Genomic DNA, 26391 nt, shown 5'->3' with positions numbered 1-26391 from the left:
TAATGTATGAGTTTGTGGACTTAAGAGGCTTCCATAGCCTTGGCAGCTCATGACAAGAGCCTTGGGTGATCACTGATGTCATAAATAAGAATGTTAATTGTTAAATCAACAACAGGGGTTACTGTGCACTTGCTCCCCAAGTAGGACTTCTGTCATTAATGAATTGTACTATGAGAATTAATGGTAAAACTGGTCTTCAAACAGTACTTTATACTGTGTGTGTCTGTGTGGGTGCAAACTGTTGAAATCTTTACTTAGTATAGAGTTGATCTTCTGTATATAAAGATAATTAAAAATGAATCTTATTAAAGAGTGGAATGGGAGAGGGAGTAGGAGGTGGGATGGTCTGGAGGTGGGATGGTGGGTATGAGGGGGAAGAACCTCTAGAATCCAAAAGTTGTACCTATGAAATTCATATTTATTAAATAAAAGCTTTCTATTAAAAAAAGACCACTGTTCTTCTCTCTGCGTTTATATGTTCAACTTTTTTTTTAATTTGAAGGCAGAATGAAAGAGATCTTCCATCCATTGGTTCACTCCTCAAATGCTACAACAGTTGGAGCTGGGCCATACTGAAGCCAGGAGCCAGAAACTTCATTTGTGTCTCCCATGTGGGTGGAAGGTACCCAAGTATTTGGACCATCTTCTACTGCCTTCCCAGCTTCAGGAGTAGAGGTGAGACTCAATCCCAGGCACTCAAATATTGGTTGCAGGTGACCCAAGCAGCAGCTTAACCTTCTGCACCCTAATGCCCCCCCCCAATTTTTTTAACTTCAACATTGATGGGAACATACAGCATTTGCTTTTCTGTTCCTGACTCACTTTGTTTAATGCAATGTCCTCCAGTTCCATTCATGTTGCCTCAAATGACAGGATTTCATCATTTTATGGTTGAATAATATTCCATTGTATATACACCATATTTTTAAATCCATTCATTCATCAATGGATATCGTGGTTGACTCCATGTCTTGGCTTTTGGGACTAGAGCTCCAACAGATATAGACATTCAGGTATCTTTTTGATGTAATAATTTCATTTCCTTTGGCTATGTACCCAGTAATGGATTTGCTTGGCTCATATGGTAATTCTGTTGTCAATTTTCTGAGGAACCTCTATACTGTTTTCCATTATGGCTATACTAACATACATTTCCACAAATGGTATTTTAAAAGTTCCCTTTTCTTTTCATTCTCACCAGCATTTGCTATTTTTTGTGGTTTTGATAGTAGCCATTATAACTGAAATGAGATGGTATCTCTTTGTGGTTTTCATTTGTATTTCCATGATTAGTGATGTTGAGCATTTTTTCATACACTTGTCAACTATTTATATGTCTTTTAGGAAATGTGTGTGCAGATTATTTTCCCATTTTTGAATCAGATTGTTTGTGTTCATTTTTTTCTGTTGTTTAATTAAAAACAGAATATTAACACTTTTCCTGATGAATAGTTTGCAAAAGTTTTCTCCCATCTGTAGATTGTCTCTTTTTTTAAAAAAAAAATTATCCCATTTCTTTTTTTTATTTTTTAAAAGATTTTATTTATTTATTTGATATGTAGAGTGACAGAAAATGAGAGGGAGAGACAGAGAAAGGTCTTCCATTTGTTGGTTCACTCCCCCGAAAGCCGCAACAATCAGAGCTCCGCTGATCCGAAGCCAGGAGCCAGGTGCTTATTCCCGGTCTCCCACGCTGGTGCATGGGCCCAAGCATTCGGGCCATCTTCTACTGCTTTTCCAGGCCACAGCAAAGAGCTGGATTGGAAGAGGAGCAGCCAGGACTTGAACCAGCACCCATATGGGATGCCAGCACCGCAGGCAGAGGATTAACCTACTGTGCCATGGTGCTGGCCCCTGTAGATTGTCTCTCTCTCTTTTTTTTTTTTTTTTTTTTTTTTTTTTTGGACAGGCAGAGTGGACAGTGAGAGAGAGAGACAGAGAGAAAGGTCTTCCTTTGCCATTGGTTCACCCTCCAATGGCCGCTGCGGCCGGCGCGCTGTGGCCGGCGCACCACGCTGATCCAAAGGCAAAGGCAGGAGCCAGGTGCTTCTCCTGGTCTCCCATGGGGTGCAGGGCCCAAGCACTTGGGTCATCCTCCACTGCACTCCTGGGCCATAGCAGAGAGCTGGCCTGGAAGAGGGGCAACCAGGACTAGAACTTGGTGTGTCTGCGCCACTAGGTGGAGGATTAGCCTGTTGAGCCACGGCACTGGCTTGTAGATTATCTCTTGACTGTTGATTGTTTCCTTTACCATGCAGAAGCTTCTTCATTCAGTATACTCCTTGTTTCTCCAGGTGTGCTTTTTTTGCCTGTGCTTTTGTGATCTTACCCAAAAATCCCTGCCTATCTCAATGCCTTAAAGTGTTTCTCTTATGTTTTCTTCTAGTACTTTCATAGTTTCAAGTCTTATTTTTTGGTCCTTTATCTATTTTAAATTGACTTTTATATATGGTGAGAGGTAGAGATCTAGTTTCATTCTTTTTTTTTAAGATTTATTTATTTTATTTAAGTCAGAGTTATATGGAGAGAAGGAGAGGCAGAGAGAGGCAGAGAGAGAGAGAGAGAGAGAGAGAGAGAGAGAGAGAGAGGTCTTCCATCCATTGGTTCACTCCCCAGTTGGCTGCAATGGTCAGAGCTGTGCCAATCTGAAGCTAGGAACCAGGATCTTCTTCCGTGTCTCCAACTCAGGTGCAGGGGCTTAAGGACTTGCGCCATCTTCTATTGCTTTCCTAGGCCATAGCAGAGAGCTGGATCAGAAGTGGAGCAGCTAGGACTCGAACTGGTACCCATATTGGATTCCTAGCTCTGTTGGTGGTGGCTTTACCCACTACACCACAACGCCACCTCCTAGTTTCATTCTTATACATATGTATATCCAGTTTTCCCTCCATTTGTTGAAGGGACTGTCCTTTCTCCAATGTTTTTGGCACCTTTGTCAAAAATCAGTTGACTATAAATACATGAATTGATTTCTATGTTTTCTATTTTGTTCTTTTGGTCTCTTTTTTTGCCATTACTTTGTTATTTTGATAACTGTAGATTTGTAGTATGTTTGAAGTCAGGTATTATGAGCCTTCAGCTTTGTTTTTTTTTTTTTTGTTTTGTTCAGAATTGCTTTGGCTAGACTGGGTGTTTTGTGGTTCCATATGAAGTTTTTTATTGTTTTTTTCTAATCCTAAGAATAACACTGTGGGTGTTTTGTTAGGGGTTACATTGAATCGTAGATTGATTTGGGTAGTATAGACACTTAAACAATATTAATTCTTTTGCTCCATGAGCATGGAACAGCTTTCGATTTTTTTGTGATTTCCTGTTTTGTTTTTTTAAGACTTATTTATTTATTTGAAAGTCAGAGTTAGAGAGATAGAGAAAGAGAGACAGAAAGAGAAAATCTTTCATCTGCTGGTTCACACAAAAATGCCTGCAATGGCTGGAGCTGAGCCAATCCAAAGCCAGGAGCCAGAAGCTTTTTCCAGCTCTCCCATGTGGATACAGGGGTCCTAAGCACTTGGGCCATCTTCTGCTGCCTTCCAGGCACATTAGTAGGGAACTGGTCAGAAATGGAGCAGCTGGAACTCGAACCTATGCCCGTGTAGGATTCTGGCACTGCAGGCAATGGATTAACCTACTATGCCACAGTGCCAGCCCCCACACATTTTTCAAAGCCACCTCATATTGTTGCATAGAGTTGTAGTGCCTTAATTTTCTTTGATGTATAGTATTCTGTTGAATGTGTATGCCATAATATATCTATTCTACAATTAATTGACAGTCAAGTCAAGTGTTTCCAGTTTGATACTGTTGGAGATAAGGTTGCTATGCACATTTTAGTACATGGCTCTAGGTAGATATATGTATACTACTTTCTGATGAGTACCTATCTAAGAGTGGAATTGCTAGGTCATAAAGTATGTATATGGTTAACAGATAATGGAATTCCAACTGTTTTCCAAAGGGATTGTATAACATCTAATACTCCAGGATTATAAGGGGACTCTCTTTGCTCTAGTTCATGTTACTCTCAGTCTGGTTAGTTTTAGCTACTCTGATAGATAGGTGCTTTTATCTTGTTGTGGCTTTAATTTGAATTTCCCAGATTGCTAATGAGGTTGAGCACCTTTTTATATATTTGTTGACTGTTTAAATCCATCATTTGTGAAATTCCAGTTGACTGATGTATAAGGATTGTTTATATATTATATATTTCAGAGCCTTTTCCTGAGAAATATATTGAAAAGTTCTAATCTTGGCCGGCACCGCAGCTCACTAGGCTAATCCTCCGCCTTGCGGTGCCGGCACACCGGGTTCTAGTCCCGGTTGGGGCACCGATCCTGTCCCGGTTGCCCCTCTTCCAGGCCAGCTCTCTGCTGTGGCCAGGGAGTGCAGTGGAGGATGGCCCAAGTCCTTGGGCCCTGCACCCCATGGGAGACCAGGAGAAGCACCTGGCTCCTGCCATCAGATCACGGTGGCCATTGGAGGGTGAACCAACGGCAAAAGGAAGACCTTTCTCTCTCTCTCACTATCCACTCTGCCTGTCAAAAATAAAAAAAAAAGAAAAGTTCTAATCTTATTATAGGTTTTACCTTTGTATTCACCTAATAGTGTTGTTTGATGAGCAATAGGTCTAAATTACAATGTGATCAAATTTTTCTTTTTTCAGAAAAAAATTATTTATTTATTTGAAAGGCAGAGTTGCAGAGAGAAATGACAGGGGTGGAGAGAGGGAGATTTTCCATCTATTGGTTCACTCCCCAAATGGCCACAATAGCCAAGTATGGGCTAGACCAAAGCCAGGAGCCCGAACTCCATTCAGGTCTCCCATATGGGTGACAGGGGCTCAAATGCTTGGGCCATCTTCTGCTGCCTTCTAATGCTCATTAGCAAGGAGCTGGATCAGAAGTAGAGCAGCTGGAACATGAACTGGTTCTCATGTGCCACAATGTCAGCCCCGAATTTTTCTTTAATAAAAAAAAAGTTTAGGGGCCCACACTGTATCATAGTGGGTTAAGCCTCTGCCTGTGGTGCCAGCATCCTGTATGGTCACAGGTTCAAGAGCCGGCTGCTCCACTTCCAATCCAGCTCTCCGCTATGGACTGAGAAAGCAGTGGAAGATGGCCCAAGTTCCTGGGCCCCTGCACCCACATGAGAGACCTGGAGGAAGCTCCTGGTCTCCTGGCTTCGGATCAGCATATTTCCAGCCATTGCAGCCATTTAGGGAGTAAACCAGTGATAGAAGATCTCTGTCTCTCTCTGCCTCTGCCTTTGCCTCTGCCTCTCTCTAACTCCACCTTTCAAATAAATAAATAAATCTTTTTTAAAAAAGTTTATTTATTTTAAAGAGAGAGAAATCTTCCATCACTGGTTCACTCCCCCAAATGTCCACAAAAGCTAGAACTGGGCTATGTCAAAGCTAGGGACCTGGAATTCCATTCAGGTCTCCTGCTTGGATTGCAGGGACTCAAGTACTTGAGCCATCATCTGCTGCCTCACAAGATGCACATTAGCAAGAAGCTGGATCAGAGGTGGAGTAGCAAGGACTCAAACCAGGAACCACAATATGGGATGTGAGTTTTCCAATTGGCAGCTTAACTTGCTGATCTACAATGCCTGCCCCATGATCAAATTTTTTAATCTTTTCCTTTGTTTAATATTATTTGGGTACTGTTTGAGACATCTTTATCAGCTTTGAGATGGTAAAGATAATTTTCCTGTATTGCCTTCTAGAAGCCTTACTTTGTCTTTCACATTTGTATCTATCTTTTACCTGGGATTGATTTTTGTGTGTGGTGTAGAGATCAGGTAACCGCTTCTCAGCACCATTTATTGAAAAGATCTTGTTCTATGTTCCCAGCATTGTTGTTAATCAAGTGTCCAAATATGCATCAGTCTATTGGCCGGGCTCTTTATTCTGTATTATTGTTCTAGCTATCTACCTTAAACCAGTATCACAGTGCACATTGCATATTCTTTTAGATCTTCTTACAATTACATAATTTTTAACTTTATTTATTTGAAAAGCAATTATATCATTTGTGAATAATGACAGTTGATTTTTCTTTTGAAATCTTATACTCCTTTTTCTTGCCTAATCCAACTGGCTAGGACCTCTAGTACAAAGTTGAATAGATGTTGGCACACTTGTTTATGATTTCAAAGGGAAATCTCTTAACATTTAACTCTTGTTTGAAGTGAGATTCTAGATTGTTTTGTTTTTATTTTTTTAACTTTTGGCAGCTAAAGGAACTCTCTATCTAGTCTTAATTTGTTAAGAGTTTTTTTTTTTTTTATCATGACTGGATATTGAATTTTATCCAATGGTATTTCTGCATCTGTTGATATAAACATTTGGCTTTTAGTTTTATTCTGTCTGGTAAGTTACATGATTCAACTGTTAAACAAACCTTGCAGTGCTAGCATTAACCCAACCTATTTTTGACATATGGCCTTTTTTATATATTACTGAAAACAGTGCACTAAAATATTTAGAGTGCTGGCAGTTCGCACAGTGAGTAAGATGCTGCATGGGATGCCCACTTCAGTTCAAGTTGAAGCTCCACACCTAATTCCAGCTTTTCACAAATGAGTACCCTGGAAGGCAGCAAGTGATGGCTGAAGTAGTTGGATCCCTGTCACTCATGTGAGAGACTGAGTTCTGGCTTCCTGACTTCGGCCAGGCCCAGCTCCAGCCATTGTGGGTATTTGGCTAGCAAACCAATGGATAGGGGCGAACTCTCTGTCTCCCTCTCTCCCTCTCTCCCTCTCTCTCTCTCTCCCTCTCTCCCTCTCTCCCTCTCTTCCTCTCCCTCTCTCCCTCTCCCTCTCTCCCTGTCTTCCTCTCTCCCTCTCTCCCTCTCTCCCTCTCTCCCTCCCCCTCTGTCTCTGCCTCTCCCTCTCCTTCTTCCCCAACCATGTATGTGTGTGTGTGTGTGTGTCTGTGTGTACCTTTCAGATGAATAAAATAAATTGGGATTTTATATCTTTGATTAAAAGTAAGAATGGCCTGTAATTTTCCTTTCTCTAATATCTATGACATGTTTTACTAGCCTCATGAAATAAATTATGAATATTCTTTGTTTTCTAATCTCAGGAAGAGTTTGTGTAAGCTTGATAATTATTTCTTCTTTAAATGTCTGGTATAATTCACCAAAGAAACAATATGATCTAAGATTTTCTTACAGAAAGCTTTAAATAATGAAATGTTATTCAGAGTTTCTATTTCTACTTGTTTTTGGCAGTGTTTTTATACCAGATGATCCACTTGGTTTATATTTTCAACTCTATTGGCATAAACTTTTTCGTAGTATCTTCTATTGCCATTCTAATATAGATATTAGAATGATATATAAAGTCTGTGGTATGTCCCATTTTTCATTCTTTTTATTTATTTAAAAGAGAGAAAGAGAGCTCTCAGCCATGGTTCACTCTTCAGATGCCCACAATGGCTGGGCCAGGAGGGGGAGTTGTCATAGCTGCTGCCTCCCAGGGTCTGCATTAGCTGGAAACTGGAATCAAGAGCCAGGATTGGGTATTGAACCAAGGCACTTTAATGTGGAATTCAGCCATCCTAACCAGTAGTTTAAACACTGAGCCAAGTGACTTTCCCAACCACTTTTCATTCTTAACATTAGTACTTTGCTTACTCTCTCACTCTCCTTTAAAATGACTCTCTCTTTTAATGACTTTGTTGATCCTACTATATTACACTATTTCATTAATTTCTGTTTCTGTTCCTTGTCATTTCCTATCTTCTACCTTTTTAAACTTCCTGCTCAACCCCACCACAACATACACACCTATTTCTTAAAATCAATGTATGTCTCATTGATTTCTTGCCTTTTTCATATGTTTATTTTTTTGCTCCCTTTTTTACATAATTATTTTCTCATTTATGTGTTTAAGGCTTCTCTAAATTTTATAAATTTTTTCTAAACAATTAACTTCATTCTTTAAGTACTCATAACAGTACTCATATTTCCATTATTATCCAATTCCAAATAGTCCCCATTTGTATTTATAAATAAGTGTTCTCTTTTTTTTTCTTTTCTTTTTTTTTTTTTTAGGGGGAGGGACATTTTTTCTATACAATGCCAGTTAGGTCAAATATTCTGATTGTGTTGTTCAAATCTTTAATATCTGCTCTAAATTTTATAGATGAAAAACCAAACTCTACTATTGACCAGATGTGTTGTTTTGGGTTTGGTCCTCATTGATAAAACTGAGAGGGTATTGACTATTTCACAAGGATATTTAGGGATTAATGAGCAAAAATGTAATAAGTTCTAAATGCTATTATGGAAGAGGGAGTAAGCTGGGTGTAAGATATACAATAGAGTCTTCCTAGAAAAGATGTGTCCATTTTTAAAGAAGGAAAATAAGATTAAATGGGTAAGGTGAGACAAAATGATGGGAGCACTGAAAACTTAGCAGAAGAATAAAAACAGGGTCTCTGTTTGCTATATATTCTTATGACAAGCCCAGAAAGACCACAACTTTGGAATTAATTCTCAAATGGAAGTTCACCCATCAGGTATGCCTGAGAATCTGATGGTAGTTGTAAGAAGCTGTACCAGAAAGTGATGAAGACCTAAAGAACTTTTGCCAAAGGAGAAAACGGCACTTTAGTGACAGAAAAGCATTGAACTGTGGTTAGCTTTCTGCTGCAGTAAAAGGCAGTGAGTTAGCTCAGGAGTTGAGCATATTTAATGTGAAAGTGGCTGCAGGTCCTGTTGCAATGCAAATGTCACAATCAGACTATAACAACAGGGGCCAGCGCTGCAGTGCAGCGGGTTAAAGCCCTGGCCTGAAGCACTGGCATCCCATATGGGTGCTGGTTCTAGGCCTGGCTGCTCCTCTTCCCATCCAGCTCTCTGCTATGGACTGGGAAAGCTGTAGAGGATGGCCCAAGTCCTTGGGCCCCTGCACCCACGTGGGAGACCCACAAGAAGCTCCTGGCTCCTGGCTCCTGGCTTCGGATCAGCGCAGCTCTGGCCATTGCAGCCATCTGGGGAGTGAACCAGTGGATGGAAGACCTCTCTCTCTATCTCTACCTCTGTCTAACTCTGTTTTTCAAATCAATAAAATAAATATTTTAAAAAAGGCTAATAACAGAGAAGGGGTTGGCACTGTGGCGTAACTAGTGAAGCCGCCACCTGCAGTGCTACCATCCCATATGGGCACCAGTTTGAGTCTCAGCTGCTCCACTTACAATCTAGCTCTCTGCTATGGCCTGGGAAAGCAGTGGAGCATAGCCCAGGTCCTTGGGCCCCCGCACCCACATGGGAGACCCAGAAAAAGCTCCAGGCTCCTGGCTTCAGATTGGCACAGCTCTGGTCATTGTGGCCATCTGGGGAGTAAATTCTCTCTCTGCCTCTGCCTCTCTCTAACTCTGCCTTTCAAATGAATAAATAAATATTTTTAAAAATAAATAAATAAAGGGAGTAAAGGGATACTGACTTCAATAATTAACTAAATAGTTGGTGTTGAGTTGGAAGTAAGTTATCTTCTACTATTACTCTGCCGCTAGCTTACTATGCAATCTAAAATTCTTGCTTTCTTGATTTATTTTATGTTAAGTAGAAATAGTTTCTGGCCTGCCTGCCTCTCAGATTTGTTGTAATGTTATAGATATCTAAAGTCTTTGGAGATCAAAGTCAAAAGGTACTTTAAAATAATTATATTCTTTGTCACATATAAAATCAATATTTTTTGTTAATTAATACTCTGCAGTAGTTCTTAAATTTTTTGTTCTCCAGAATTTTTTAAAAGCTTAAAAATTGATACACCTACCAAAGACCTTTTGTTTTTGTTTATACTTACCTAGCTACTACTACCTATACCATGTAAGAAAGTAAAAATATGTATTTATTAATTATTAATGACAGATCAATACATATCATAACACTCTTTACTAAAAGTAAATATTTTCCGGGCCGGTGCTGTAGCTCACTTGGTTAATCCTCCGCCTGCGGCACCAACATCCCATATGGGTACCGGGTTCTAGTCCCAGCTTCTCCTCTTCCAGTCCAGCTCTCTGCTGTGGCCGGGGAAGACAGTGGAGGATGTCCCAGGTGCTTGGGTCCCTGCACCCATGTGAGAGACCAGGAAGAAGCACCTGGCTCCTGGCTTTGGATCGGCGCAGTGCCAGCTGTAGCAGCCATTTGGGGGGTGAACAAATGGAAGGAAGACCTTTCTGCTTCTCTCTCACTGTCTATAACTCTACCTGTCAAATAAAAAAAAAAGTAAATATTTTCCAGGAAAAAATGAGAATAATAATATTCCTTTACATTTCTGCAATCTCTTTAATATCTGATAAACACAGCTAGGTTATCATATCTGCTTCTGACTTGTCTGTGGAGGTATCACATGCCATGTAACCTCTGGAAAACTCCACTTTACATTCATGAGAGAATAAGAGTTTTAAAAAGTAAATAACATATTTACCTGATTATGAAAATAGTACTGCCCTTGCTGACAGCTTAAAAGAGTCTAAAGGATCCCCAGGATTTTCAGACCGCCTCTTAAGAACTGTAGACCCAAAGTATTTCTACGTATGTCTGCTAAAACATTCACTTGAGGAAACTCTAGACAACTGGATGCCAAAAGTAGTTAATGATATTGCCACAAGAAGTAAAACTTAATGCCACTATTAATAAAGCCATGTTGTCAACAATACTCAAAGCATAATTTCATATCTTGACGTTCTATATGAAATACATTTTTTTACTTTCATGGAATCACATTTTGAAAGTCATTCCTGTACTTTAAGATCAAATTTCCAGGCCGGTGCCACAGCACACTTGGCTAATCCTCCACCTGCGGCGCCAGTACTCTGGGTTCTAGTCTCAGTTAGGGTGCCGGTTCTGTCCTGGTTGCTCCTCTTCCAGTCTAGCTCTCTGCTGTGGCCCGGGAAGGCAGTGGAGCATGGCCCAAGTCCTTGGGCCCTGCACCCGCATGGGAGACCTGGAGGAAGCACCTGGCCCCTGGCTTCGGATCGGCGAAGCACACTGGCCATGGCGGCCATTTTGGGGGTGAACCAATGTAAGAAAGACCTTTCTCTCTGTCTCTCTCTCTCACAGTTTAACTCTGCCTGTCAGAGGAAAAAAAAAAAAGATCGGATTTCCAGGGGCTGGCGTCATGGTGCAGAAGGTTAAGCTGCCACCTGTGACAATAGCATTCCATATCCAAAGCTCCAGTTCTAGTCCCAGCTGTTCTACTTCTGATCCAGTTCCCTACTAATGCACCTGGGAAAGCAACAGAAGTTGGCCCAAATATTTAGGCCCCTGCCATCTACATGGGAGACCTGAATGGAATTTCTGACTGCTGGCTTTGGCTTGGCCAGCCCCAGCCTTGCAGCCATCTGGGGAGTAAACCAGGAGATGAGATCCCTTTCTCTCTCTCTTTCTCTCTCTCTCTCTCTCCCTCTTTCTCTCTCTACCTTTCAAATAAATAAATAGATCTTATAATAATAAATTATTTTTTAATATTTCCAAATCTAATCCATGTATAAACAGAAACGTATCTGAATTTAGTTTAACTTTTGTGGCATAACATGATTTAAGTTACTTTATCAGCTCAGGCCCACTCCCATTTTAGGTTCATAGAATTGTTTTTATCATTGCATTCGAATCAGTGGTAAATAAAGTAAATCCTGTGCCTTTGAATCCTATGGGGATCATAACTTAGAATATGTTCATTCATAAATCCTAGCATTTGGCCTTTTCAGTTTCTTTGTCTCTCTTCTCCCCTTTTCCCCCCTCCCCATTTTCCATTATTTTCTTTTCTGAAAACGGAGTCTAACTTTTCTCCCCACTTGCTTAGGTTATGCCATAAGAAAGATGTTGTGAGCATATTGGGGGTACATACAGCTCTAATGATCCTCCCATTCTTATTCTTTGACAAAGAAGGTTTCTGTCTAATGTAACTGAACCCTGACAACACTTCCTACCACAAGTCATCCTGTCCATGAAGCCTGTAGCATGAACGCTATTTTGAATCAGGTATTTACAGTGACCTATTGACCACCCACATAGTGTTCCCAGGGCACCCCTATATCTGCTACACAAAAGGAGTGATTTTTTTAATCTACTTTTTAAAAAGTGGAAACACTGGATACCTAGATTTTAAACAAAGATACATGGATGGTAGCTGCATGCTCTTCTCAACTTGTTTCCTTATTTTTAATGCTTCCCTTTTCCTATTTTTTTCTTTCAGACTCAAAGCTTTTCCTTTTTTGTTTATTTTTTTTTTCAGTTTGAGTCAATATAATTCATGGCTAAAGAGAGGTGAGAAAAGAAGGTATTCGATTTCACCTCACTCCTGTTAGAATGGCTTTCATAAAGAAATCAACAAACAGCAAATGATGGTGAGGATGTGGGGGAAAAGGTACCCTAATCCAATGTTGGTGGAAATGTAAACAGGTACAGCCACTGTGGAAGACAGTATGGAGATACCTCAGAAATCTGACTATAGACCAAGTTATGACCCAGCCATCCCATTTCTGGGAATTTACCCAAGGGAAATGAAATCAGCATATGAAAGTTATCTGTACCCCCATGTTTATTACAGCTCAATTCACAATAGCTAAGACACATGAATGAGCCCAAATGTCCATCAACTGAAGACCTGATAAAGAAATTATGGGATATGTGCACCGTGAAATACTACACAGCAGCAAAAAAAAATGAAATTCTATTGTTTGCAACAAAGTGGATGCAACTGGAAGACATTATACTTAGTGAAATAAGCCAGTCCCAAAAGAACAAATACCATATGTTTTCCCTGATGTGTGGTAACTAATAGAGCACCTAAAAGGAAATCTGTTGAAGTGAAATTGACACTTTGAGATATGATGACTTTGAACAGCCCTTGTCTCAACTGTTGAGGAACAGTTTTTTTTACCTTTTTTTTTTTAAAGATTTCATTTATTTGAGAGGTATAGTTACAGACAGTGAGAGGGAGAGACAGAGAGAAAGGTCTTCTTTCATTGGTTCACTCCCCAGACGGCTGCATTGGGCAGAGCTGTGCTAAGCCGAAGCCAGGAGCCAGGTGCCTCTTCCCAGCCTCCCATGCGGGTGCAGAGGCCCAAGCACTTGGGCCATTTTCTGCTTTCCCAGGCCACAGCAGAGAGCTGGATTGGAAGAGGAGCAGCCAGGTCTTGAACCAGCAGCCATATGGGATGTCAGCGCTGTAGGCAGATTAACCTACTGCACCACAGTGCTAGCCCCCAGTTTGTTTGTTTGTTTTTCATACAATTTGTTGAACTCTTTAGTTAGTATACTTTTAACTGTATGTGTATAAAGTTAATTGAAAATAGATCTTAGTAAAAATTAAGAATGGTGATAGGAGAGGGAGGAAGAAGAAGGGAGGGAAGGCGGGTAGGGTGGGAACAATCACTATGTTCCTATTGTATTTATGAAATGCATTAAGTTTGTATACCTTAAATAAAAGGTTTCTGAGTAAAGCAAAATAAATAAATAAATAAATAAAAGAAGGTGTTCAGGATCAGTACAATGAGTATTCAAATTGGTTCATGATGCAGGAGACAAAGTCAAGGGAAGACAGTCAAGGCTAATACCAGAAGGTTCCCTAGGAGGGTGCAAAGCAGAGAACACATCCTAAGATAGAGCCCTGAATAGAACCACTGATAACCAGTCTGTAAGAGAGGAATATCAGAATGATAGTCCAACAAATTCTGCTAAAAGCGATTCTTAGTATGTTCTTAAAGAACATTGTCAAATATTTTGAATATGGTTCTCAAAATTGTCTATTTGATCCAGCTTATTTTAAGTTTCTATGCAAAATAATAGTATACTTGGAAGTGTTAGATATTGTGTTTTTATTTCAGTTTTTGAAAGTATTCAATTATCAAGAACTATCAGTACATTTATTTCTTTTGATTAAAAACATGCCAAAATACTGCATCAAAAGTAATATTCTAATTGTCTTATATGTAGTAGTGGGTAGGTGGGGAGTTGAAATTCATATAACTGAAATTTTGACTATAATCAGTTATAATGCTCTTTATGATGGGCCAGATGATCCATAAACAGCTTTTAAACTTCTCCATTTAATCACAGCTCAGGTTAGAAGAGGTTGCCTGTGCAGAGTGAGGTCACAGGATGAACCTCCTCCAAGCAGGTGAGAGGCTAGTAAAGGGGTGAACATCAAGAAACTTCCTATGGGGAAGCAGTGCAGCAGCTGTACAAACATGACACCAGTTGCAATAATAATCACGAAGAGTTTTAGACTCCACAGCAGTGGGGGTTAGTAAAATGGAACAGAAGATATTTGAATGAATGAGCCGCTTTGTATGCTAGTTCTGGGTGGCACTTACAAAGCACTAAGGGTCAGGACAATCAACTTTCAGTGGCTACCAACTGGCCTGCCCTTTTACACCTAAGCTGCAGGCACATTTGTAATCGTGGGAAGCACTGTCCCAAGTTCTATGATTTTCTACCGTGGCATCACTGAGGGAGTGAATTTGTAATAACTAATCATTGGATCTTCCAGCTATCTGGTGGATCTTAAAATGTCAGGAAACATTCTCACTTACCTTTAAACCCCAAATTCAGAATGTGACTTCATAACATTACCATTAAAATGTTAAAAAAAAATTCAATGGTTCATTAGAAGAAATCACAAAACGTAGGTTGATGACCTGATAAGTTTCTTGCCTAAAATAGAAACATATTTCACCGGGTCCAATTTTCCATTTTCCTTAGAACCAATCAGTTAAAAAAAAAAAAGGAAGAAAGGCAAGCTCCTGCTTCCAAGTTTTGAAATAAGATTATTAAAAACTACCCTGTCTTAAGGAAGACTATAATGTTTTGGGTTTGCATCCAGTTAATCCAAAGCAGATGGTGAACAGAGGACAAAGAAAGTGGATTAGAGAATAGGAAAAGCAAGACTGGCATTGTAAATCTGGGTGATGAGTACATGGGGGTTCAGATACTGTCTACTTTTGTATGTGTTTCAAATTGTCCCTAATAAAAAGCTTAAAAATTGTATTTAAATTTTTAACTTAGGCTGCCTTTTTTAAAAAAAGATTTATTTTATTTATTTGAAAGGCAGAGTTACAGAGAGGCAGCAGTAGAGAGAGAGAGGTCTTCTATCCCCTGGTTCACTACCCAAATGGCCGCAATGGCCAGAGCTGAACTAATTTGAAGCCAGGAGCCAGGAGCTTCTTCTGGGTCTCCCCCATGGGTGCTGGGGCCCAAGGACTTGGGCCATCTTCTAATGCTTTCCCAGGCCATAGCAGAGAGCTGGATCAGAAGTAGAGCAGCTGGGGCTGGAACTGGCGCCCATAAGGAATGGCAGCACTGCAGCCAGCAGTTTTACACACTATGCCACAGTGCCGGCCCTGAGGCTGCCTTTTTTTTTATTTTTAAGATTTATTTTTCTGTTTGAAAGTCAGAATTACACAGAGAGAGGAAAAGGCAGAGAACATGATCTTCCATCCACTTGGTCACTCCCCAGATGGCTACAATGACCAGAATTGAGCCATGCTGTATCAAGGAGCCAGGAGCTTCTTCAGGGTCTCCCATGTGGGTGCAGTGGTCCAAGCACTTGGGCCATCTGGTGCTTTACCCAAGCCATTAGCAGGGAGCTAGATCAGAAATGGAGCAGCCAGGACTTGAACTGGCGCCCACGTGGAATGCTGGCATTGCAGGTGGCAGCTTTACCCACTATGCCACAATGATGGCTCCTAGGCTGCCGTTTTATTACTGTTGAAAAATCACTGGAGATTGTAAGAAATCCAAAAAGGATAGTAGAATATAAAGAAGGAATAATATTTTTAGCGTACATGACCTTTCCCAACATGCAAATACTAAATATACTATGAAGGCCACTCCCTAAATGTAAATCAACCAGTTGTACGAATGACTCAATTAGTCATTAACTTTAATGCCATTCTTTCTCCAGTACTGACTGATACTAATATTACTCCCACATTTGTGAAAGGGAGAGATGAGGGCCGGCACCGTGGCTCACTTGGTTAATCCTCTGCTTGCGGCGCTGGCATCCCATATGGGCGCCGGGTTCTAGTCCCAGTTGCTCCTCTTCCAGTCCAGCTCTCTGCTGTGGAGTGGAGGATGGCCCAAGTGCTTGGGCCCCTGCACCCACATGGGAGACCGAGAGGAAGCACCTGGCTCCTGGCTTCGGATCAGCACAGCACTGGCTATGGCGGCCATTTGGGGAGTGAACCAACAGAACCTTTCTGTCTCTCTCTCTCACTGTCTTAAAAAAAAAAAAAAAAAACTCTACCTGTCAAAAAAAAAAAAGGCGGGGGGGATGAGGAAAACAGTTATAAAACATTGTGCTATTTAACCACCTAGCAGTTGTGATAATTGTGAGGTCAGATCTGATGGTGAGCCATATGAGTAAATAGATACTTTAGAGTAATATGTTCGCCCTCTACAAGTTGAGTGAACTTTTTCATCAGGTCACTGTCTGCAGTAGTTTTGTACAACATCTTGATGGGCAACAGTGGCACCTGCACTATAAGTAACAGAAGTCATTTCTTCAACCTAACCGTAAGGCCAGTATTTCACATTTCAATACAGTTGTGATATATTGGTTAACTGTTGCTAGGTAAGAAATCTTCTCAAAACCTATCAACTTAAAACAACAAACATTAATATCTCACAGCATTAGTGAAGGTCAGGAGCCCTAGAGCAAATTAAGTGGATGGTTATGGCTCACAATCTTTCAAGAAATTGCAGTCAAGCTGTCAGCCAGGGCTATAGGCATCTCAAAGCTTAACTGGGACTGTGGAATCTGATTACAATTTCATTCACAAGATTGCTAGTTAGATTCCTTACTGCAAGGCTCACTGGATTCCTTACCACAAGGATCTCTCCATAGACTGGCAGAGCTGGTCATCAAACTGCATGTAGTGCCCTCTTGATGTGGCAGCTAGTTTCCCACAGAGTAAGTGGTCAGAGACAACTGAGAAAAAGAGCATCAGGAGGGCCTGTGCCGCAGCTCACTAGGCTAATCCTCTGCCTGCGGTGCCAGTACTCCAGGTTCTAGTCCCGGTTGGGGCATCGGGTTCTAGTTCCAGTTGCTCCTCTTCCAGTCCAGCTCTCTGATGTGGCCCAGGAAGGCAGTAGAGGATGGCCCAAGTGCTTGGTCCCTGCACCGCATGGGAGACCAGGAGGAAGCACCTGGCTCCTCGCTTCGGATCGGCGCATGAACCAATGGAAGGAAGACCTTTCTCTCTGTCTCTCACTGTCTAACTCTGCCTGTCAAAAAAAAAAAAAAAAAAAAAAAAAAGCATCAGGAGAACAAGCAATTGAAAGAGTATCCATGATATAAGCTGTGGTCATTTATAATCTAGTCTTGGAAGTGATATGCTGTCATTTCTGTCTTATGCTATTGGTCATACATCATGAGGGGAGACAACTTAGAAATGTGAATACCAGGAGGCAGGGATCGTTGGACACTATTTTGGGAACTGGTTGCTACTTGTAGGATAAAAGAAAAGAAGTGATTCCTAAATGTTAGAGGTAAGAAATGTGAAAATTGGGGCTGGTGCTGTGGCGCAGTGGGTTAACACCCTGGCCTGAAAGTGCCGGCATCCCATATGGGCGCCGGTTCGAGACCTGGCTGCTCCACTTCCGATCCAGCTCTCTGCTATGGCCTGGGAAAGCAGTAGAAGATGGCCCAAGTCCTTGGACCCCTGTACCCGCGCAGGAGACCCAGAGGAAGCTCCTGGCTCCTGGCTTTGGATTGGTGCAGCTCCGGCTGTTGCGGACAAATTGGGAGTGAATCATCAGATAGAAGACCTCTCTCTGCCTCTTCTCTCTTTGTGTAACTCTGACTTTCAAATAAATAAATCTTTAAAAAAAATGTGAAAATGGATCTGCAAGGATTGTCCCTAAGAGAAGAATAGTTGGACCCCAGTTTGTCTGGGATGGTTTTGTTACTAAAGTCAAAGAAAGCAAGCCAGACAATAACTTTCAGCCATTTAAAACTTTCAACCTGCCCTGGTGCTATAAACCTCTGTACCTAAGAGTAGAGTACCGCTTTCAAGAACCCAAGCCAGGGTTTGCTGAGTATCTGTCTTCACAGAAAAAAAAAAAAATGCAATAGCAATGACTGCTAACTTCTGTATTATAACCCACCATTCCCAAATGGAGTTAAGTGTGCTTCTGCTAAAACTCAGTTTCTAGTTTTTGTTCTTATTAATAATAGACTTCTATTGAACCTGGTACAAATACTTTCACTTAACTTTTTAGTTGATTCATAATCTTAATTATTCAACCAAGAAATCACAATAGATGAAAAAGAAAATACCCAACAGTACTGTCAATGTCCTACAATTCTGAGATGCAGATTCCTTTTATAATTCTTTCTTGATGTTATCAGAATACATTGAGTTATAGTGTGGCCAAGTGTTTTCTTGTCAAGAAAATTCATTGGTATCTCTTCAAAGGAAATTTTTTGTACCACTGTAAAGGTTAAAGTCCCTTTGCAACATCCACCCAAAAATTAAAATTAATCTCTTTGTCCTTTAACAGAGAATTGAATAGTTTAGGATTAAGGGAGTCTCTCCTCTGTGTCATTATTTATGAGTTACTATGTTTACATACCAAATTGTGTGGGTTTCCTTTCTAGGTTCACTTTAGCAGACACTTTTCCCAAGGAGAGACATTGTTGTTGATCATAGCAGTAGGTCTAATTCCTTTCTGATGTGTTTATTTTTTAGGAACTCCCGCAGAGTGGCTTGGCCTTAACCATAGAAAGAAGTTTGCTCTATTTGATTTGTGTGTGAGAGTGTGTGTGTGTGTGTGTTAGAGGCAGTAATAGGAAGGTAGGAAATAAATCTTATTTTACATAAACATGTAAGAGAAACCTCAAATACTAGGTCATATCTCATGACAGAATAAATTATTGACCTCAGATTCTTTCCTAAGAGCAAATTTTGATGGACCAGAAATGGAGATCCTGAGAACACCAGGCACCTAAAAGGGGATTGGGAGAGATCAGACAGAACATACCTACATCCAAGATCAGAACTCTAACCGAGTTCTGCCAAGGGAGGACTTCCCTCAATGTCTTCCAAAGCAAGTTAAGATGAATGTTTGTAAATATTCTTCTATTTGGTAATTTCCAAACTATTTTCAACTCAGTAAAACTCTTTTCTTCATTTGTTCATTGAAAAACTAATTTGACAATTGTTCCCAGAGTTTAAGGAACTATCTCTGATTCCTATACAAAGCTCCTCTATATGTTTTTCACTCTCCAATTCATCCCACATATTCCTGCCATACTGAGAAGCTCATAATGCTGCTCTGAACATTGTTGCTGTGTTGAGAGGGTTCAGTACTTCCACTGCTGTCTTCTGGCCTCTAACGCTCTTCACACTATGGCCCCAAATTACCTTTCAAGAATTCATGCACTACTGCCCCTCACAAAAAGGGTGCCTTCCAACCATTCTATCATGTAGGAAAATCCCACTTCTTCACAATGCCTCCACATTGATCCAGCTTTCATTCCTCCCCTCTGTGTTCTTCTATATTGCTATGATTGATTCAAACCCATATGGGTTTTATTTTCTTACAATGAAATGTTTGTGCCTACACTCTGTCTCCCTGGTACTTTGATAACATTTAGAGGACAGAAGCCACATCTTGGGCAACTGTGTTACTTGTACAACTTCTGTAAGATGTCTTACTCATTAGAGGTCTTTATCAAATATCTATGGAAGAAAGAGTTGAGGAGAGGAGGGCTATTAGACCTGCTGGCTTTTTAAAATCTAATTTTGGTCAACTTCTAGATCAGTGGTTGTTAATTTTGGTTGTCTATCTGAATCACTAGGGCACTATTTTAAAAATCATTGTACCATGTACCTAACACATAATATATACAAATCTTGGGCAGTAGGATCCTGAAGTCAATATATGCTTCTTTTTTAAAAAAATATAACCCTTTTTAAGGTTTATTTATTTATTTGAAAGGCAGAATTACAGAGAGGCAGAGATGGGGCAGGGGGGTCTTCCATCTGCTGGTTCACTCCCCAGGTGGCTGCAACGGCCAGAGCTGCACCGATACGAAGCCAGGAGCCACGAGCTTCTTCTGGGTCTACCACACAGGTGCAGGGGCCCAAGGACTTGAGCCATCTTCTACTGCTTTACCAGGCCATAGCAGAGAGCTGCATCAGAAGTAGAGCAGCCGGGACTCAAATCGACACCCATATGAGATGCCAGCACTGGAGGCAGAAGCTTTACCTGCTACACCACAGTGCTGGCCCCCAATATATATACTTCTTTAAAGTTCTTCAGATGATCCTAAAAAGCATTTGCTTCAATGTGTTGTCCCTAACCAGCAGCATCAACATTTCCAGGAATTTGTTAGAAATGTAAGTTTTCAGATTCTGCTTTGTAGATCTGTTTGTAGATCTACGAAGTCAGAAATCCAGAGATGGGGTGGGGCCTAGCACTCTGTTTGAACAAACCTTCTAGATGATTTTGAGAACTACTACTATAGTGTTAATAAAAATAGAGCAGGATCCAGTGTGTCTATACAAAAAAAAATATAGTGGATGTGATGCTTTTATGATGGCAAGTAACAATCATAGCAAAGGCAGGGTAAAAAAAATTAAAACTACACAAAGAGTGTTTTAAAAATTGAGACATGTCTTCAAAAGAAACATTGGTAATTAGGCTGGATTACCTAAGAATGACATGAAGGACATTCTTCATTTTATAGGAAAAAGATGAGAGAGTGACAAGAAAAATGATGTCATCTAACAATGCATATAAAGGTTAACAAAAAAGCATTCTTCCATTATACACATTAATGGGGAAGGGAGGAAAATTTCACACACACTCCCAAACAGGGAAGGAAAAATGGTTATGATTGACCGTGTGTTACTGGTTTTCTTTTTTTAATAGTCTCTGAGTCATGATGGTTTTATCCCCAAGTTTTATAAAATATTTAGATACAAGAGTTGGCCTTGATGAGGTAGAGTAGAAAACCAAACACCTTGGGTCAGAGATGGAAACAGCTGATGTATATTTTAAACTGCCGAATATATTTAGCAAAAGGGCTTGATGATTTACACCTCACAGTCCTAGAAAGGGAGAAAAAACCTTCTGCTGTTATAAAAATAGCTAAAAGCTGTGAGTCAGAAGATGTGTAGTGTAACTCTGATTGTGTCACTTAAAAACTTGGGAAAGGGGCAGATGTTTAGCACAATAGCTAAGATGCTGCCTGGGACACATGCATCCTCACATCTGAGTGCTGGGTTCAAGTCCCAGTTCTGCTTCTGATTCCAACTTCCTGCTAATGTACTCCCTGGGAAGCAACAGTGATGACTCAAGTGCTTAGGTCCTTGTCCACTCATGTGGGAAGCCTAGATTGTCTTCCAGGCTCCTCTCTTTGACCTGACCCAGCCCCAGCTATTGCTGGCATTTGGGTAGTGAACCAGCAGATGGAAGAGATTTATTCTCTCTCTGTCTTTGTCTCTCTCTCTCTCTCTGTCTCTCTCTCTGCCTTTCAAGTACTTAAAAATTTAAAAGAACTTAGCCAAAACTTCTGCTCTCACTTTCTTCACTTCTTTACTTTGTTTACTTTTTGTGTGGAGATGTTAACCTTGTTCACCTATTGGGATAATGTTTGTGTCAAGTGAAATAATGCAAATAAAAGTGCTGTTCAAAGTTAAGAATCCTGGGGCCAGCGCCATGGCATAGCGGGTTAAAGTCCTGGCCTGCAGTGCCGGCATCCCATATGGGCGCCAGTTCTAGTCCTGGCTGCTCCTCTTCCGATCCAGCTCTCTGCTATGGCCTGGGAAAGCAGTGGAAGATGGCCCAGGTCCTTGGGCCCCTGAACCCATGGGGGAGACTCAGAAGAAGCTCCTGGCTTCTGGCTCCTGGCTTTGTATCAGTGCAGCTTCGGCCATTGTGGCCATCTGGGGAATGAACCAGGGAATGGAAGACAACTCACCCTGTCTTTACCTCTCTCTGTAACTCTATCTTTCAAATAAATAAAATTAATCTTTAAAAAAAATTAAGAATCCTATTAAAATAGTAGAATTCCTAAGTACGTGTTGTTATTTGCCATTTTGTTTTACACCTTTGATTTGATACAGAACTTCCTAAAAGTAGCAAAAACGTAAATCTAATACATAAAGCTAGAAAGAAAACACAACCCCAATTTAACTTAATTTTGATATACACCAAACTACTAAAACAAATCAATAAAATGTTATTAATCCTCCATAAAAGTACAAATCCTGACTCAGCAATTAATATGGCTTCTTGAAAAGAGATGACACCAAAAAAGTTCATTTCATGACATGATAAGAGGCTTTTCACATAAGGGAGAATACCAAGTAAACTTGCTTCAGCCATAGTTCAAATGCTCACAAGTATTTAAAGACTAGAAAAATTTAATAAATCTTTCCAATTTATTTCATATTCTCCTTCTCAGTCTCTGACAAATAATTGTTAATTGGTATATATAAAACTTTTGACTTTAGCCTTAAACTAGAATGTTAGGGTATCTAGAATGACAAGTGGGAAATTAACCATTATACTTAGTGAAATAAGCCAGTCTCAAAAAGACAAATTCCATATATTTTCCCTGATCTGTGGCAATTAATAGAGTACCCAAAAGATAATGTATAGGAGTGAAATTGATATTTTGAGATTCAGTGATTTTTTTTTTTTTTACAATCCTTGTCTGTACTTTTGAGGAAAGTTTTTTTCTTCATGCTATTTGTTGAACTCTGTACCTAGTATAGGGTTAATATATTATGAGTATAAAGTAAACTAAGAATAGCTCTTTGTAAAAAATTAAGAGTGGGAATAGTAAAGGGAGGAGGAAGAAGGGTGGGAGCATGAGCGAGAGGGAAGGTGGGATGGGAAGTATCACTATGTTCCTAAATTTATATATACAAACTACAGAAATTTGTATGCCTTAACTAAATTTTTTTTAAGTTGAGATATAATTGTACAGTTTAATGTACCCCAAGAAGTTAAGTATAAGATACTAAAATTCTACATTAGGTGTCAGGATTCCTGCATTCCATCATCCTAGAACTAGTTTATTGCCCAGACTCTTCTTTAGTAGGTGTCTATCTGCTTCTGGTGGCCTCCTGAGAATCCTTCCAATTCCTAACAGAGGTGGGCATTTCCCAGAGGCCTCTGGAAAATTCTGAACTGTCAGCACTTTTCTCCTAAGGTGAAGAGAAAAAGAATGTGGATTGCAGGAATCTGCCACTTTGAAAATTTGATCAGATTGAAGTTTCCCAAGCTACATCTGTAGGATGCTAAGTCTTCTGAGGACAGGGTGTGTTTCTGTGGTTCTGCTATAAAATGAAGTTGAGAGACACTTCCCATTATAACCCTGCCTCCTTGAAAAGTCACAGTGTCCATTCATAAATTCATTATCCATTATCAAAGACTCTGAAAATTCTATATAACATTGTATAATTCAGTATGTGTATTCACCCATGGGATGATTTCCTCTTAATACCTATTTCTATACTTTTGGGATAAATTGACTTCAATTATAAGGTCCTATAAAAGTGTTCAAGTTATTAATCTGGGATGAATGTTTGGCTTAGTGGTTAAGATCCTGCTGTAATTCCCATATCCCACATCGGAATGCTTGCATTTGAGTCCCAGGTCCACTGCTGGTTCTAGCTGACTGCTACTGTGTACCCTGTGAATCAGCAGGTGATGGCTCTGGTGCTTGAGACCCTGGCACCTACATAGGTGACCTGGGTTGAGTTCACAGCTCCCAGCTTCAACGTGGCCAAGCCTCTGCCATTGCAAGCATTTGGTGGAACCTCTCTGTCTCTCTGTCTATCTCTGTCTTTGTCTCTCTCTCTCTCTGTCTTTCTCTCTCTCTCCCCCACTGTGTGTGTGTGTGTGTGTGTGTCTCTGTGTCTAAGGCAAGAACCCAAAATACAATAATAACAGATGAGTCATTCTGTGAATGGTGACCCAAAGTTGTCTGAAGCTTAAGTTATTGTCCATTTGAAGTCCCAGATGAAGGTAATGAGAGCATGTTCTTAGCATTTAAAGGTGATACTAAGCTAATTCTATGTAATAAAAATATTTTGCATTAGGTGTAAGGTAAGTTCAGCCAATTGGGGAGAAATGAACCTTTTAAACAGACCCAGAAAGCTAAATACACATATACAAAACACTCATGTGTACACTTTCAAATTCAGTGTTTCTATTAATAGGAGCCATAATTGAAATAGGGCATCAAAGTTTATGATCCTGCTAAATCTGTGTTTGAAAGAAAAAGAATTTAAATTAGTATTCAAACATTCAACAAATGATAGAGTAGAAAAAAGCTATGAGTCTAGCACTTGTTAGGATTAGGGGATGTGCAGATTTAGAAGAATACTGTAAAAAGGAAAGGAAGGAATTTTAACAGTACACAGCATATAGAATAAATCATAACTTTTCTAAATATATTCCAATGTCTCATATTTAAAAGGACAATGCTTGTTGTGATGGGTAAGTTGTACAAGGTGGAGAATTAGGAGATTAGCAACTCTGTCTGACATTTAACTTGATTCAGTGATAGCATTATAGACAGAATGAGTTTTAGAAGTAGTGTCACATATATATAAAATGGACACATTATCTCCTATCCTAGACTCCATGAATAGCCTTCATTATCCACTTTCGGATTTTTTAATCCAGAAAAAGAAAATAATCATGTTGTGTATTTGTCCATTTTTTTTTAGGATGTGACTAGGACTGCATCTTGAGCATGATCTAGAAGTGGTGTAAGCATCCTAGGAGTGTTTAATAAGTGATGATGAAGCTTAGAAAAGCACGAAGTCAACAGAAAGTTAATAAGAGTCTTTCATTTTATGTGAAAGACATGGATACAGAGAGGTAGGCAGATCTTCAAACTGCTGGTTTATTCCCCAGTTGTCTGTTACAGATGAGGCTGGGCCAGGCCAAAGTCAAAATTCCAGTACTCTATCTGGGTCCCACTTGGGTGACAGAGACCGAACCTCTTGAGCAGCCACGTGCTGCCTCCCAGGGTCCACATTAGTAGAAAGTTGGATCAGAAATGGAATATCCAGGACTCAAATCAAGCTTTCCCATATGGAGAGTGGGTGTCCCAAGTGGCAACTTCAATCCCTGCACCAAACACCCACCTGCAACTGGGGATTCTTAATGCCTGAGTTTTCAGCCAAACCGGATCTCACTTGTGCCACTTTTACACTGTGTCTAGGTTTTTAAGCATATTGATTTTGGTTCCTTAAAATTTTTTATTCATTATTCCATTATGCATTGGCTTCCAATACCAGCAAATCTCATTGTCTGGTATTGTGAAAATGCAAAAATTATTGAAGACATGTACAGACAAGGACAAGTCTCCCTTGGCTAGGGAAAAAAGAGGTCTTGCTGCAAATAGCAGGATTATTGGATCACAGAATGAATTATTACTACTCATTTCTGTTAAATCATGAATTCTTCATTACTGTTTTCATGATTTGTCATGCATAATATTCTTTGCAAGCCTGGTCTAAACTTCCTGTAAGTTGTTATTCATTATTATCTGCAGGTCTTACCAAGTCAACAAGGTTAGTTCATTTATTGGGTAGATCCTTTTAATTTACAGTCACAATTTCTGTGTAGCCTATAATTTGGTCAGTAATTAGTTACATATTCTTCCCAATGATTTCCCAGAGCTTGGTTTGGTTGCATCTACAGTAACTAATTTCCCCAAATCTGCTCATGCTACCGCTCTTCTCCCAGTCTCAAATAGAAACCTGAAAGCCTTCTGTGACTGTGTCCTTTCCTTCTACTTCTATCCCAGCACTCACCAAGTTTCTCCAGAGCCAGAATCACCTTTTCTCTACGTTTCATTACCATAACCTGCATCAGATCATACCTGATGCTTACTCCTGGCCAATCTAACCTTATCCAAGTCTTTTCTTTTTAATTAGGCTTGTATACATTCCTGCCAGAGTCATCTTACTACAGCGCCATTTAGAATATCCTTTAGCAAATCTAAGTACTGCAGACCTCAGTGATTACAAAACAAGAGTGCTCATAGTCCTTAATTAAATCCATCTAGCTTAACATTGAAGTATTCTCAGATAGTTTCATTTAACTTCATTTTGTCTCTCTTGAGGAAAAAGTTTGTCTCATATTTCTTTGCAGATACTATAGAGGGTGACCTCTCCCACTGGAAGGCAGGAAAAAAAGGATAAGGTAAGAGAGACAGAGCTTTAGATGGTGAGAAAGTTCTGAGTAATAACATTCATTAACCTTTGCTGAGGAAGCCTTGGCTGTGCACTAAGTGATGTACATAGTGTTGGACACCCCCTTAGCCACATCAGGATGGGCCTTGGGCCTGCTACACTTCCTGACTAAGAAATGGCCTGTGCTGGACTTGCCCCTCTCC

At 40.1% G+C, this 26391-nt stretch overlaps 1 protein-coding gene across 4 annotated transcripts in view; it reads left to right on the top strand.

The window, feature by feature from the left end:
* Nucleotides 1–26391, top strand: part of LOC133757676 (uncharacterized) — a 135535-nt gene that overhangs the window by 9436 nt on the left and 99708 nt on the right. For all 4 annotated transcript variants that reach the window (XR_009865714.1, XR_009865712.1, XM_062188337.1 and 1 more), the window contains one exon: nucleotides 503–675. Coding sequence is in view for 2 of the 4 variants with exons in the window: in XM_062188337.1 (XP_062044321.1) it covers nucleotides 503–675 (173 nt within the window). In the remaining 2 variants the exon portion in view is untranslated. The remainder of the gene's footprint in view (nucleotides 1–502; nucleotides 676–26391) is intronic.

Source organism: Lepus europaeus, chromosome 1, assembly GCF_033115175.1.
Source record: "Lepus europaeus isolate LE1 chromosome 1, mLepTim1.pri, whole genome shotgun sequence".
NCBI lineage: Eukaryota > Metazoa > Chordata > Mammalia > Lagomorpha > Leporidae > Lepus > Lepus europaeus.
Note: the sequence above shows the minus strand (reverse complement) of the source record. Positions and strands in the feature narration are given on the sequence as shown.